Here is a 14,313-nt window from a genome sequence, read left to right as displayed (position 1 = left end):
GTAAGTCATCTGTAAGACTCAGTGTAAAAGTCTTTTGATGAAGTTGAAGCTTGTTGAGCTGGAAGAGTTACCAGGAAGTCTGATAGCCAGGCCCTGATTGTTGTTTTCAGGTTCAATGTTACATATTCGACCATGATATTTTAAAATAAGTTGAATAATGCTTGAGCTATTACATTGCCTTATGTAATATATTTGACAATAAGAGTGAATGCCATAGTGCTATCATCTTTTTACTCTCTTTGCTAACAACTTAAGTTTTCATTTGAAGGTATATTATAAGGAAGTCACTGGAAGTTTTCCCACCATTTTTCCCACTCCGTGTTGGAAATTATGCCTTGACTTTGAGTGGTGTTGGATATGGTGGCAACTGGTGGGTCATATGTGAAGGCTGAATGAACTTTCTCAGTTGGTGGTTGGTCTACCTGGCCTGGAATTATTTATGCTGTTAATTTAAAACTTTTGTCTTGTCTGCATCTCTTAAGCATATTGCTCTCTCCCATTTACCTCAACTTTACTAGGAATATCACACAAAAACAACTCTAAGAATACATTTTATTGTTTTTAAATGTCCACTAATACCCATGATGCTGAGAGTGAACCGGCATGATAAGCATCAAACTCTGTGGTATTTTTGAAAATCATATTTCTCTCCCTAGAGACCTCCACAACATTGTCTTAAAGTTGTGGCGAGTATTTTATTTTCTAGGTGCATCCTGGTGAGTTTCTAGGAAATAATCATTTATAAATGAATAAGGATTCAGAAATTATTGTTTAAAGAGATACTAATACTTTATTTTCACATCCCCTCCAGGTTTGCATGTTGTTCGGCTGCTATGCCTATTAAAAGTTCACTGATGTCCATAGTTAGGTTTTTGAATGCAATATTCTTTAGAAAATGCTTTCATTTCTTATTGCCTCCCCCTCCAGGCCCCCCACCCCCTTTTCAATTCACTACTGCTCAGAAGATTTACATTAAAATGAAGTTTATCTTTGGAAAATTAAGATGTACCTGCCACTGTGATTATCTGCTGGGATATATTATGTTGTCCCTGTTACATCACATCTCTCTACTCTTTAAAAAGCATACTGATGCATGTCATTAAAGTACTTTATGTCTTCACTCAGAAAATAAAAATTACTGAGAGAGAAAATAGCTAGAATCGGTATTTCTAAAAGAAAAGAAAAAAAAAAACAGCCTTGGAGAAAGGTTATTACTAATAAAGCGAAGAGAGACAGAATGATCTCTTTGAAAAAGCATTCTATTTTAGTATATGTGACATAGCAACAACTTGGAATTTTATGGAAATGAAGGCACTCCCTAGCCCTATTAGATAATGTCCTCTTGCGGTTGCCTAGGTTTGCATGGCAGCTGCAGTTTCTGCTCGGACTAATAAAAAGCGGAAATTAATGAGAGAGTGACTTTAGCTGGGGTAGCAAAAGCAAGCTACACTATTCTGTATACTGCTTTGGCTAGCCTGGGATGGTGATGAGGTAGATATATATATATATACATTGAGGAGAGAGGATTTTTTTTAAACTCTATTGAAGAACTCTTAGATACATTGCTCCTCCAAAGCCACATAATAAAAAGCTCTGAGATTTTTTACTAAACAACAGAGTAGACATTCTGCTTTAGAGATTTTTGTTTGCGGACTCATATACATGGTGACCTTTTCCACTTCCTTCTTATATTTAGCATCCAATTACTGTTCTCTAAATGAATGCTTAATTCATCAGTTTAGTATTGCCCATAGTTTTATTCTGCTGCTGCTTTAGGCAATAAAAAGTATTTGCAGTCGGTTTATTAATTTGTATACTGTTTCCTCTGCTACACACATTGTCACTTGTTCACTCTTTCACATAGTATAGAGCAGGGTATCTTTTTTCCTTTGGCTTATCATAACCTCAGTAAAACACCTTTGCAAGGAGATCACTAAGCTACCCTTTATCCATAGTTTTTGTCTGAAAAATCAAGAAGGATAAAACAGATAGTATATCTCAGAATGAAAAACATACCTTATTTTGGTGAACTGTAACTTGTTCATTCCTGTTGTGAAAACATTTCCTTATTTTCATTTAATTTTGTATCCAAAACAATAGTGACAAATAATTCCATTGTGGTGCTTCAGTAGGATCACTGCATGCCTGGTTTAAAATGTAAACCAGGCCAGACGCAGTGGCTCACTCCTGTATGGGTGGATCACCTGAGGTCAGGAGTTCGAGACCAGCCTGGCCAACATGGTGAAACCCATCTCTACTAAAATTACAAAAATTAGCCAGACGTGGTGGGGCCCACCTGTAATCCCAGCTACTCAGAAGGCTGAGGCAGGAGAACTGCTTGAACCCGGGAGGCGGAGGTTGCAGTAAGCCAAGATTGCACCACTGCACTCCCAGTATGGGTGACAGAGCAAGACTCCATCTCAAAAAAAAAAAAAAAAAAAAAAAAAAGCAAACCAGGACATGGGAAATCCAGATTACAATAGCTTTTGCTACTTTGCTTATATCCTTGACTTGGACCTTTTTGTGGGTTTGGAAGTAATTAGTTAATTAATTTTTGTGAAATATGCTGATAAGTTAATACTTAACACTATAATGTAATTCTGTTTTGGCGGCAGGTGGCCCGACGCTGGGGCATTCAGAAAAACAGGCCAGCTATGAACTATGATAAACTTAGCCGTTCACTCCGCTATTACTATGAGAAAGGAATTATGCAAAAGGTGAGCAGCTAATACAGCATTAAAATTCATTGAAATGTTGCACATTAATCTGCACGTCATACTTTAAACGCCACATATCATTGCATTGCTGAAGCAAGGTTTTCACTCATTTTATCAAATGCTTAGCTCTTGGTTTTGGTATTACAAGCCTTTCTATGTATAAATGCATAGACATTGTAGACAAATGTGTAGCGATATTATATACAAAATAATAGGCTTTCTGGAAGGTCCTGCTTTGCAGCACATGGTTAAAAAAGGTTGTTTTAGTATTAATATCACATCTGTCTTCAGAAGTTTTTATTGTGCATTGTCCACAATTATATAATTTTGAAATGCTTTTGTTTGTAGCAATAAAGAATCTTAGAATAAATTTGTACTTTTTTCTTCTTTTGATTCTTAAAACAGACATTTCTTTTTCTCATTTGTAAAAACATTTTTTTCCTTGCCTCAAATCTTGCCTAGTTTTATCATCTGATAGTTTGACATCCTAAACCATTCATTAAAAAGTAAACATTTGATCTTATTGGGTTGGTGGAAGTTCAATATATTTTATTTCAAATGAGCTTCCCATAATATTTGAAAGTAGTTTTTTGTTTGTTTGTTTGTTTTGAGACAGATTCTAGCTCTGTCGTCTAGGTTGGAGTGCAGTGGCGTGATCTTGATTCACTGCAACCTCTGTCTCCCAGGTTCAAGCAATTCTCCTGCCTCAGCCTCCTGAGTTGCTGGGACTACAGACACGCACCACCACGCCCAGCTCATTTTTGTCTTTTTAGTAGAGATGGCATTTCGCCATATTGGCCAGGCAGGTCTTGAACTCCTGACCTCAGGTGATCTGCCTGCCTTGGCCTCCAAGGGGCTAGGATTACAAGCATGAGCCAATGCACGTGGCCAAAAGTAACTTTAAAAAAGAGTAGAGATAAAACAAGTGAATTACACTTAAAATATAAAATTTTTGAAGAAAGGAATAAATAAATGAATGAAGATAAAACATGGATATTTGTTTTTATTACACTCTTTAGCTTTGCATGTGTACGGAAATCTAATTGCTTTGACTATGAACCAAGTTTATGATTTACCTATTGTGAACGTTATAGTGTTATTTTGTATTGTTTGTTTACTTTAGGGTTTGTAAACATAGTTACATGCTATAGATTGGGCATATTTTTATGTCACCATAGTTATACCGAGAAAAACTAGACCAGTTGCTACATGAAGCTTATTATAGCAGCGAAAAATAGCACTGTTGACTTTCCTTGAACATTGTCTATTAACAAGAGGCTTAGTATCTTAATGCTGTAGAATTTGCTGGCTCAGATGTTAGAACTTCCATGATCCTTACAAGAAAATGCTGACTTCCATTTTCAGTTGCTTCCTGTTTTCTGAATCATGCCTTCAAAATGTGTAACTGTTCACTACCTGCTCCTCCTGTCTTTCTCATCTCAACCTTGGGGTCATTTCTAATTCCTCCCTTTCTCTTAACTACTTTTTTGTAGTCAGATCCTTCAAATATGTTTCATTCCTTTTTTTTCACCACCATCCTCGTAATGCAGGGACACATCACCTGGGCTGTCACAGATGGTGCTCAGCAGTGTCCCTGGGCAGTATTGCACAGTAGTAACAGATAAGGCAGTCAGGAATTAGGTTTGAATGCTAGCCTCTCACCAGATTACATTCTTGAACAGATTATTTTCCTAGTAAATGGTGATATTCTTACCTCATTAAAGTCGCTGTGATTACTAAATGAAATAATGTACTTGACATACTTTACATTGTAACTGGCACAGTAAGAGTCTCCAATAAAGGGTAGCTTCAGTTCATCTCATCTCCTGAAGTCAGTGTAAGCCAAGTCATATTTGGTGTATTTCTCTTGACCATCAAGTCTCTTATTAAAGGGAGCATTTGCAGAGAAATAAAAATTATTATGAGACCCCTAATTACACCTCAGCTTTTACATGCAGTGGTAGACAGGTTATCTCTAGGCTTTCATGCCTGGTCTTAAATATTCTCAAATGTGTTCAAACTTGTTACTAGTATCACCACTTCCACATTCCTCTTTATTCATCCTTGTACCCCATATCACATTTATGTGTGTTTTCTTTTAATAAATTAATAAAGCAAAATGCTATCAAATAATGGTGGCATAGATACTGAATGATGGATTAAAGTGTTGTTGCTCCTCACGTTTTTCCCCATTAGGCTGTAACTGTCAGAGGAAACTATTTACAACTCATTAATCAGCAAATATAGGAAAGTGCAATGTGATAGACCTTTTGGGGTGTCACTGTATAATGTAAGAAAGGGCAAGCTGTTGGCCGGGTATGGTGACTTATGCCTGTAATCCCAGCACTTTGAGAGGCTGAGGTAGGCAGATCACAAGGTTAGGAGATCGAGACCATCCTGGCTAACATGGTGAGACCCCGTCTCTACCAAAAAATACAAAAAATTAGCCGGGTATGGTAGCGGGTGCCTGTAGTCCCATACTTGGGAGGCTGAGGCAGGAGAATGGCATGAATCCGGGAAGCAGAGCTTGCAGTGAGCCAAGATCATGCCACTGCACTCCAGCCTGGACAACAGAGCGAAGACTTTGTTTCAAAAAAAAAGAAGAAGGAAGGAAGGGAGGGAGGGAGGCAGGAAGGAAGAGGCAAGCTGTTTAATGGACATGCAATAGTTCAAGTCTACAGAACTTGTAACTAGCATAACAATCAAGGCCCCTTACAATTTTTATGACTATATTTACCCTTCTCATTCACATTCTTCTTACTGTTTCTTGCCACACACCGACTCCCCCAATGTATCACTCACGTTCTTTATTTTTAAAATTACATTTATTTACTTATTTGAAGAAGGAATCTCGCTATGTTGCCCAGGCTGGCCCTGAACTCCTGGGCTCCAACAATCCTCTTGCCTCAGCCTCCTGAGTAGCTGGAACTACAGGTTTTCTTCACTGCACCCAGCTAATCACATTCTCACATGTGTACCATTCTGATGTTCAAGTAAATTCTAATAGAGTCATTCAGAGGAAAACTATGCTGTTCTTTTTTAAATAGCAAAAACTATGATGTTGAATTATGTATTTTAACATGTAGGAGAAAATATTTATATGGCCATATTTGTTCATTAACTTAAAACTTTGTGGGCATATGTGGTGTATGTGACATAAAAAATTAGAAGATTAGAGAAAAAAATAACTTACATCTAAACATGTTAAAAAAATTGACAACTGGTAATTAATTTTAGTAATTACGGAAGAAGTAAGAAACAATGCAATAGTGTATATTTACCTTACAGACAATGCCTATGTGTACTTCCATTTCAAAATTTGGAAATGCCTAGAAAAATATATACCAATATGTTAGTGGTGATTATATTCTGGATGATATAATTATAGACCCTTTGTTTTAACTTAATTGTACATTTCTAATTTATCCTTCAGTATCCGCATATTACTTCTGAAATTTTATGAGATAAAACATAATTTAAATATCCAGCCATTGAAAGCACAGCTCTAAAGCTATCTCCTTGTTTACTTTTGATTTATCTCCCTGGAAAAATTCCCGTTTTCTCTGTCTGTCTCAGTGTTGCAGTTTGGCTATACTTAATGTACAGCGTTTTCAATGTTAGTATTATAGTATTACTAATAATGGAAGACATCATTTCCCTTGGTTGGTTATCATCCCTTGTTCTAGACTCAGTAGCATTTAACATAGTCCAGCAAATGAAGTAGTAGCCCTAAAAATGTTTATTCAAAAGGAATACAGAAGCAAGCAGTGAGGAAAGGCAGAGTCCTTAAGAGATTGTATAAGCTTGATTGCATGTTACACATTTTACTTCATTTATTACATGATTTCTAAGTATAGCCAATAGCAACCCGTCAAAGAAAGTCCAGTACTTAAAGCAAATGTCTCTTCCTCCACAGCCCCAAACAAAACAAAGCATGTTATAAAACACTCAGAGGTATGCAGGCCATTTATTTTATTTTATTTTTTCTCCAAATACTTTGAACAAATAAAAAATAAAGGAAAACTAGGATTTATTATCTCAGCTTTGTTCCTGATAGTGCCTCTTTTTATGTTGATGGTCATTTCATCACTTCACCTTTAAGATCTTAATTTTCTTTGTATGAAGGACTAAAGTAAATAAATGTATGCCAGACTCCTCTGTTTATGCCACAGTTCTCTGTGCTGGACACTTCCATCCCAACCTCGCAACGGGCTTTCTAAGGCGCCATTCCTGTCTCCCTTTCACGAAAAAGGCCACTGAGAAGTAGTCTAAGAAACAGGTCCAAATTCATAAAAACTACTAACTGTTCTTTCTTTCAAACCTAGGAACATTCAGATTGTTTGAATTCTCTAAAGTGGTTCCTCTTACTTAAATTTAGGGCAAAAGAAAAAAAAAAGTTCTAAATTTGAATTCAGAGCAGCAGTGTTCATTGGCAACTGTTCCTTTTCCCCCAAAGATATAGCGATACTTTATAACCCAGGAACACACTGTTGCTCCACATCAAAAATCAACTAGCGTATGCCTTTGTTGATATACAGGGGCATGGAGGTATCGTGTCACCTTCAGCTTTCTAAAATGTCATACCTCTACACACCCATACAAAGTGACTATCAAAGATAATACAAAGAACCGTATTCATCCACCCACCCGCCCTGGGTTTTGAGAGCATCTCAGCATTGTCTATTAACAAGAGGCGTATTCATCTCACTCAGTTGTTTATAATTTTCTAGGAAAGCATTACTCTTCAGAATTTAAGTTTGGGGTATGTCATACCCTGTAAATTATGCTACTTCTTTATTCCAAGCAGTTGTCACATTTTTTTTCTCATTTCCTCCCTAGGCATTGTGTATTTTAAATTCCTTTCACTTTTTTACACCTCTTACTTCAATTTGACACTTTACACACATCCTTAATTCTGTGTAATGCATCTTGCCTTCATTTTTAAAAGTGATGTACCCGGGATACTGTCCTTTTGATCCATCTTTCATTTAAATGAGGCTATGTATCCTTCCTTCCTTTTCTTTCTTTCTTTTTCTTTTCTTTTCTTTTCTTTTTTTTTTCCTTTGTGAAAACACATAGTGCCAAAAAGAAAAAAAGTAAAGAATCGGTTTACTCTGTGAATCAGTGAATTACTACTCTAGTCTTACTGGGAATAAAGCACATTTTTCTTTTAAATTTTGAACCGAGTTTCTGTACCATATCAGATATGAAATATTAAAAGGGAGATTATACCTTAAAAGTACAGATTTGTAGATACTCCCTTTCAAAATGCAAAAAAAAACTTTCAATGTGAAATGCCTGCATAAAATAATGACTTTTTTCAAAACAACAATATAAGTTTACCTCTACATTAAAACAAGCACATTTCTGTGCTTCCTAGCTATATCTGGAATTAACTATTATTATTCAAGGTCAACATTTTGCATTTCCCTTGACTGAACCATAGTTTATTCCACAAGGTAGAGACTTTTTTTTTTTTTTTTTGTATGTGTATTTGCTATTAGTTGTTTGCTTTTTTTGGGCCCGAGTTACGCATCCTTTCTGGTATATTAAACCACGTTTTTGTTTTTTTCCTTCCCTGTCCTTCCCCATCTGGCGATGGTGAGGATGGGTTTTTCTCTTCCATGTTATCATCAGGTGGCTGGAGAGAGATATGTCTACAAATTTGTGTGTGATCCAGAAGCCCTTTTCTCCATGGCCTTTCCAGATAACCAGCGCCCACTGCTGAAGACAGACATGGAACGTCACATCAACGAGGAGGACACAGTGCCTCTCTCTCACTTTGATGAGAGCATGGCCTACATGCCGGAAGGGGGCTGCTGCAACCCCCATCCCTACAACGAAGGCTACGTGTATTAACACAAGTGACAGTCAAGCAGGGCGTTTTTGCGCTTTTCCTTTTTTCTGCAAGATACAGAGAATCGCGGAATCTTTGTTTTATTTCTGTTGTTTGTATTTTATTTTTAAATAATAATACACAAAAAGGGGCTTTTCCTGTTGCATTATTCTATGGTCTGCCATGGACTGTGCACTTTATTTGAGGGTGGGTGGGAGTAATCTAAACATTTATTCTGTGTAACAGGAAGCTAATGGGTGAATGGGGAGAGGGATTTGGGGATTACTTTTTACTTAGGCTTGGGATGGGGTCCTACAAGTTTTGAGTATGATGAAACTATATCATGTCTATTTGATTTCATAACAACATAAGATAATGTTTATTTTCTCTGGGTGTCTATGGTACAGTTAATTTCATGTTGTGTAAATATCCACTTGGAGACTATTTGCCTTGGGCATTTTCCCTTATCATTTATGAGTCTCTGCAGGTGTACAAAAAAACCCCAATCTACTGTAAATGGCAGTTTAATTGTTAGAAATGACTGTTTTTTGCACCTCTTGTAAAAAGGTATTTAGCAATTGCATTTGCTGTTTGTTGTTTTGTTTTGCTTTATATATGACTTGCAGAGGATAACCATAAAATGGGTAATTCTCTCTGAATTTGAATAATCACCATGACTGTAAATGAGGGGCACAATTTTGGACTCTGGCTCCAAACTGAGTCATAGGCCAGTAGCATTATGTGTATCTGGTGCCACCTTGCTGTTTAGATACAAATCATACTGTCTTAAATATTTTGAAGCCCATTTCAGTTAAATAATGACATGTCATGGTCCTTTGGAACCTTCATTTAAATGTTAAATCTGGAATCAAAATGAAGCAAAAAAATTTGTCTCCTTTTCACTTTCTTCAGTACATAAATACATTATTTAATCGATAAGAATTAACTGTACTAAATCACATATTATGCTGTTCTAGTCACAGCAAGCACTCTTTAAGAAAAATATCCAATACACTAAATAGATACTATAGTAATTTTTAGACATGGTACCCATTGATATGCATTTAAACCTTTTACTGCTGTGTTATGTTGATAACATATATAAATATTAGATAATGCTAATGCTTCTGCTGCTGTCTTTTCTGTAATATTCTCTTTCATGCTGAATTTACTATGACCATTTATAAGCAGTGCAGTTAACTACAGATAGCATTTCAGGACAAAATAGATGACTCAAACCATTTATTGCTTAAAAAATAGCTTATGCCATGCTATGCTATAAGCAGCTTTTATGCACATTGACAAATGAAGAGTAAGCTTCAGCTTGCTAAGGGAAACTGTGGAACCTTTTGTAACTTTTGGTGATATGGAAAATTATTTACAAACTGTCAAAGAATATGAGGAAGTTGCTGTATGACATAGTGCTGGCACTGATAGTATCCATCATCTCTTTTTGGACACTTCTGTAAATGTGATTGGATTGTTTGAAAGAAGATTTAAAGATTTAAAGTTTCAAAGTTTTTTGTTTTGTTTTTGTTTTGCATTTGGAGAAAATACTGAAAGCAGAGTATGTTGTTTCATTCACCTTGAAAAAAACATGAGTCAATGGAGATATAGGATCTCTGAATAGCTTGCTAAAATATTCAAGCAAGGGACATGAATTTTGTTCCGTCTATCAATAATATCCCAGAAGAACAACTTTTTTAAAGAGTCTATAGCAAAATGCAAAAAAAAAAAAAAAAAAAAAAGTTCTAAACACAAAGTCAAAATAAACCTATTATAAAAGCATTTCATGATGAGCATGGAAAAGATTGTTTAAAGATGATCCCCCCAGCTCTCCATTTTCCAAAACTACACAGATCACAGCTCATTTCTCTAAATGGAGCAGTTATCGAGCAACCCAAACACCAAAATTGCTACTCTTCACATTTAATCCTACAAAAAAATACTCCAATTTCAAAATACGTATGTAACCTGCGATTTCAGTGATTGTTGTTCATATACATCATGTATTATTTTGGCCCATTATGGGCCTAAAAAAGAAAACTATGCCTTAAAAATCAGAACCTTTTCCCCCCACTATGCTTATGTGGCCATCTACAGCACTTAGAATAAAAACAGATGTTAAAATATTCAGTGAAAGTTTTATTGGAAAGAGAATTGAGATATATAATTGAGATTTGGTGAAATTGAAGGAGAAAATGTAAGTGAGTCTTTAAAATATATTCTGAATGAAAACTGTATTGAAGATTCATTTTTGTTCTTTTGTTTTTTTCCTTTTCCCTTTGCTCCTTTTTCTTCTTTTTAATAGTCTAGTTTTAGTCAGTCAGTGAGGAAGAATTGGGCCATGCGTTATCACAAGAGATCAATGGCAGAAATGGTATTAATTATATAATATTTAAGGACAAACTATATGTTTTGCTATTTAAGGTAGTGACTCACTGAACTAAATACATAATTGACCAACATTAAGTGTATTTCCAATACAGAAGGGTTGAAAATATTACATTATAAACTCTTTTGGAAAATGTATCTAAAGTTTTTTAAGTTCTGTTTTTATTCCACTTTTTGGTTGTGTTTTTATGTTTTTATTTTCAGGTAGATTAATAAATCTGGCAGCTGATTTCTGCAAGATTCTTGTGTTTTGAATTTCTCTTTGAATTGGGTACTCAAACATAGAAATCATTCATTAATGATGTAATGTCTTCTCTCAGCTTTTATCTTCACTGCTGTTTGCTGTCTCTTGATGATGACCTGCTAATACCCAATAGATTAATTGCAACAAACACTTTTATATCTCAAATAACTAAGGAAAAATAATTTTTCTTAAGTCCATGAAAAATGCTTCAAAATAAAAATCCACAAGGCTGACAGTGCAGAACATTTTTCTCAAATCACAGAAGGATCTTGGAGGTTTAGTTTCCTGTAGATGCTGTAACCAATCACCAAAACTTCAGTCATTTACACAAATTTATCTTATAGTTCTGGAGGCAGAAGTTCAAAAGAAGCCTTAAGAGACTAAAACCAAGATGTCCTTGGGTCTGGTTCCTTCCAGAGGCTCCAAGGGAGATTCTTCCAGCTTTCACTTCTAAAGTCTGCTGGCATTCCTTGGCTCCTGGCTACATCAGTTCAATCTCTGCTTCCATGGTCACATACTCTTCTGCTACACTCAAATTTCCTTTCTGCCTCTTATAAGGACACTTGTGATTGCATTTAGGGGATGCTCAGATAACCCAGGACAATCTCCCCATCTCAAAATCCTTAACTTAATCATGTGTGCCAAGTCCCTTTGGCTAGATAATTATTCACAGGTCCCAGGGATTAGGACATGGATATAAGGGGTGAGGGCAGGGCTGTTATTCAGAACACCACATGGAGGAAGACTGTGTAGCAAAAATTCTAATTGATTTACTCAGGAACAATAGAGTTCTGCTGAGGGAGCTAGGATTTGAAAGTACCAGAGTTCGTTTTTATTTACCACTGAGATATTTTCTCCTTATTCTGCATAAATAATTTGGAAAGTTTGCTATATTAAAGTTCATCTATTCCACTAAAATGTCTGGTAATCACATCAAGCTTTCAGATTATTCAAATCCTTCCCCAGCCCCCAGGAAAATACTGTCATGAGAGAGAAAAACAGAAGGTATGATAATAACAGTAACAAGAGTGAAATCAGTGGTCTAATCCAGATTTTATTTTTTAATACATTTCTTTTGGTGAGTTACTAATAGTAATATGAGTTACTATGTGATCTTATCATTTGCTAGTTGATTATTACTTATTAGGTAAGAACAATGTGTAAAATATGTCCATTACTCAAAAGAACAATTGTAAAAATGAGTCAACTTGTCTTTACATAACCAGGAAAGAAATATATTGCCAGAAGTTACAGAATTTTGCCAGATCATAGGGATTTCTAAAATGAGCCACTTTGTCTATCATGCAACCTTTTCAGAGCTTATAATGAGAAAACATTACAGAGGAGAAGGTCATTTGGATGTTTATTACTTGGAATCTTAGAAAACAAAAACTAAAATTTAAAAATAAGAAGTGAGTAAGCTGTTTTCCAGTTGCTTTTTGGTATGGAGAAGAGAGGAAATAGAGTTACAAAAAAAATACAAATTGGGTAAAAGTGATGGTGGAAAAAATATAAAGAAGGCAAATGTACGTATTAAGCAATTCTACTAAGAATTGCAAAAACCAACTTTCAAAAAGATGGTAATAGTTGGACATGATAGTAGAAAATTTCACCCAGTTTATTCAGAGCTCAGCTAGTACTTTTAGGACTTCTTTTTTTAATACATGAGACTCACTTTGACATACTTAAAAAAAAAAAAAAACAGTTTATGGAAAGTATAGTTTAAGAGGAGAATTTGATTAGACTAGTGGATATGTTTACAGAAATATTAATGATTTTAGAATTTTCAATTAAAAGTGTATATACTGTAGCTATTGTTTATGGATTCATATGTAAGGTAGGGCCTTTTTTGCATATAGACTCCAATAGTCTTATTTACTTTCATTCTAAAATTATATTTATGCTTCTATGGGGATGAACATTTTTAATTCATTTGGTTGTATTAAAATTATACTTATGGTTTGAGAAAACATGCTATGAAAATCGTGATTATAGCAAATTAAATATGCTCAAAATTTAAATCTAAAATAAAAGCCCAGAAACCGAAAATACTGGACTGTCGTGATCACTCTGAAAGGTAGCACATCTAAAACTGATAAATGTAATTTAGATACCAGGACACCTGATAAATCCTTTTTCAGTTCTATGTTCTAATATCTTTAAATATCTTGTTTCACATAAATCATTCATAAATATATCATGGAGAAATTTGGGGAAGGGAACTAACTAAATTACGTCAGTGACTCCCACGTGCCAGGCAGCATAGATATGTGACTTATGTTACTGCCTCCAAATTGCTTGGTTTTGTCTGATGAGAAACTGAAGTCAATGGCAAAACCAGAATGTCTTTGTGTCAAGATGTCGTAGTCACAGGCAAACATGAACTCTATCTTTTTTGTGGAACTTGGACCTAGCTACTTTTCTGATTTAATTTCTAATGACAAAAATATCTATAATAATAACACATTCTGCTGAAACACGGTGTTAATTTTTTTTATCATTTTTGAATAGTCCTTGTAGAAAAATCTACAAAGAAATCAAGCACTATGTAAACAACAACAACAATAAACTGAGTTTGTTTTAAGTGTCTTTAAGCATTTAGAAACCAAACTGATTGAAGTACCTCTTTATTTCTTTCTATTGGAGATTGGTACAGCTTAATGAAGAAACAGAAATACTAATCAAACTCTTCAGAAAGTTATATACACTATCCCCATAATTTACATAATTAGACAGGACTTCTGAAAGTAATAGAATTTTCAGAAAACTTTTAAAGCATGGAAGATTCAAATCAAATGATTCAGAAAAAGCCAAAAAATGGTTTTTAAAATAGAAAGTAAGACTAGAGGCGGGGCACGGTGGCTCACCCCTGTAATCCCAGCACTTTGGGAGGCCGAGGCAGGCAGATCACGAGGTCAGGAGATGGAGACCTTCTTGGCTAACACGGTGAGATCCCATCTCTACTAAAAATACAAAAAATTAGCTGGGCGTAGTGGCGGGCACCTGTAGTCCCAGCTACTCAGGAGGCTGAGGCAGGAGAATGGCGTGAACCTGGGAGGCAGAGCTTCCAGTGAGCTGAGATGGTGCCACTGCACTCCAGCCTGGGTGACAGGGTGAGACTC

The 14,313-nt window shown here is 35.5% G+C and overlaps 1 protein-coding gene across 5 annotated transcripts in view; it reads left to right on the top strand.

Annotated features, from left to right (window-relative positions):
* The window catches only part of ETV1 (ETS variant transcription factor 1), a 99,749-nt gene extending 86,515 nt beyond the window's left edge, over positions 1-13,234 (top strand). For all 5 annotated transcript variants that reach the window (XM_033192983.1, XM_033192980.1, XM_033192981.1 and 2 more), the window contains 2 exons: positions 2,616-2,717; positions 8,355-13,234. In XM_033192983.1, coding sequence (XP_033048874.1) covers positions 2,616-2,717; positions 8,355-8,576 — 324 coding nt within the window. In that variant the 3' untranslated portion in view covers positions 8,577-13,234. The remainder of the gene's footprint in view (positions 1-2,615; positions 2,718-8,354) is intronic.
* Positions 13,235-14,313: the final 1,079 nt, after the last annotated feature.

This window comes from Trachypithecus francoisi, unplaced genomic scaffold (genome assembly GCF_009764315.1).
Source record: "Trachypithecus francoisi isolate TF-2019V2 unplaced genomic scaffold, Tfra_2.0 Lachesis_group4, whole genome shotgun sequence".
In the NCBI taxonomy this organism is placed as follows: domain Eukaryota; kingdom Metazoa; phylum Chordata; class Mammalia; order Primates; family Cercopithecidae; genus Trachypithecus; species Trachypithecus francoisi.
Note: the sequence above shows the minus strand (reverse complement) of the source record. Positions and strands in the feature narration are given on the sequence as shown.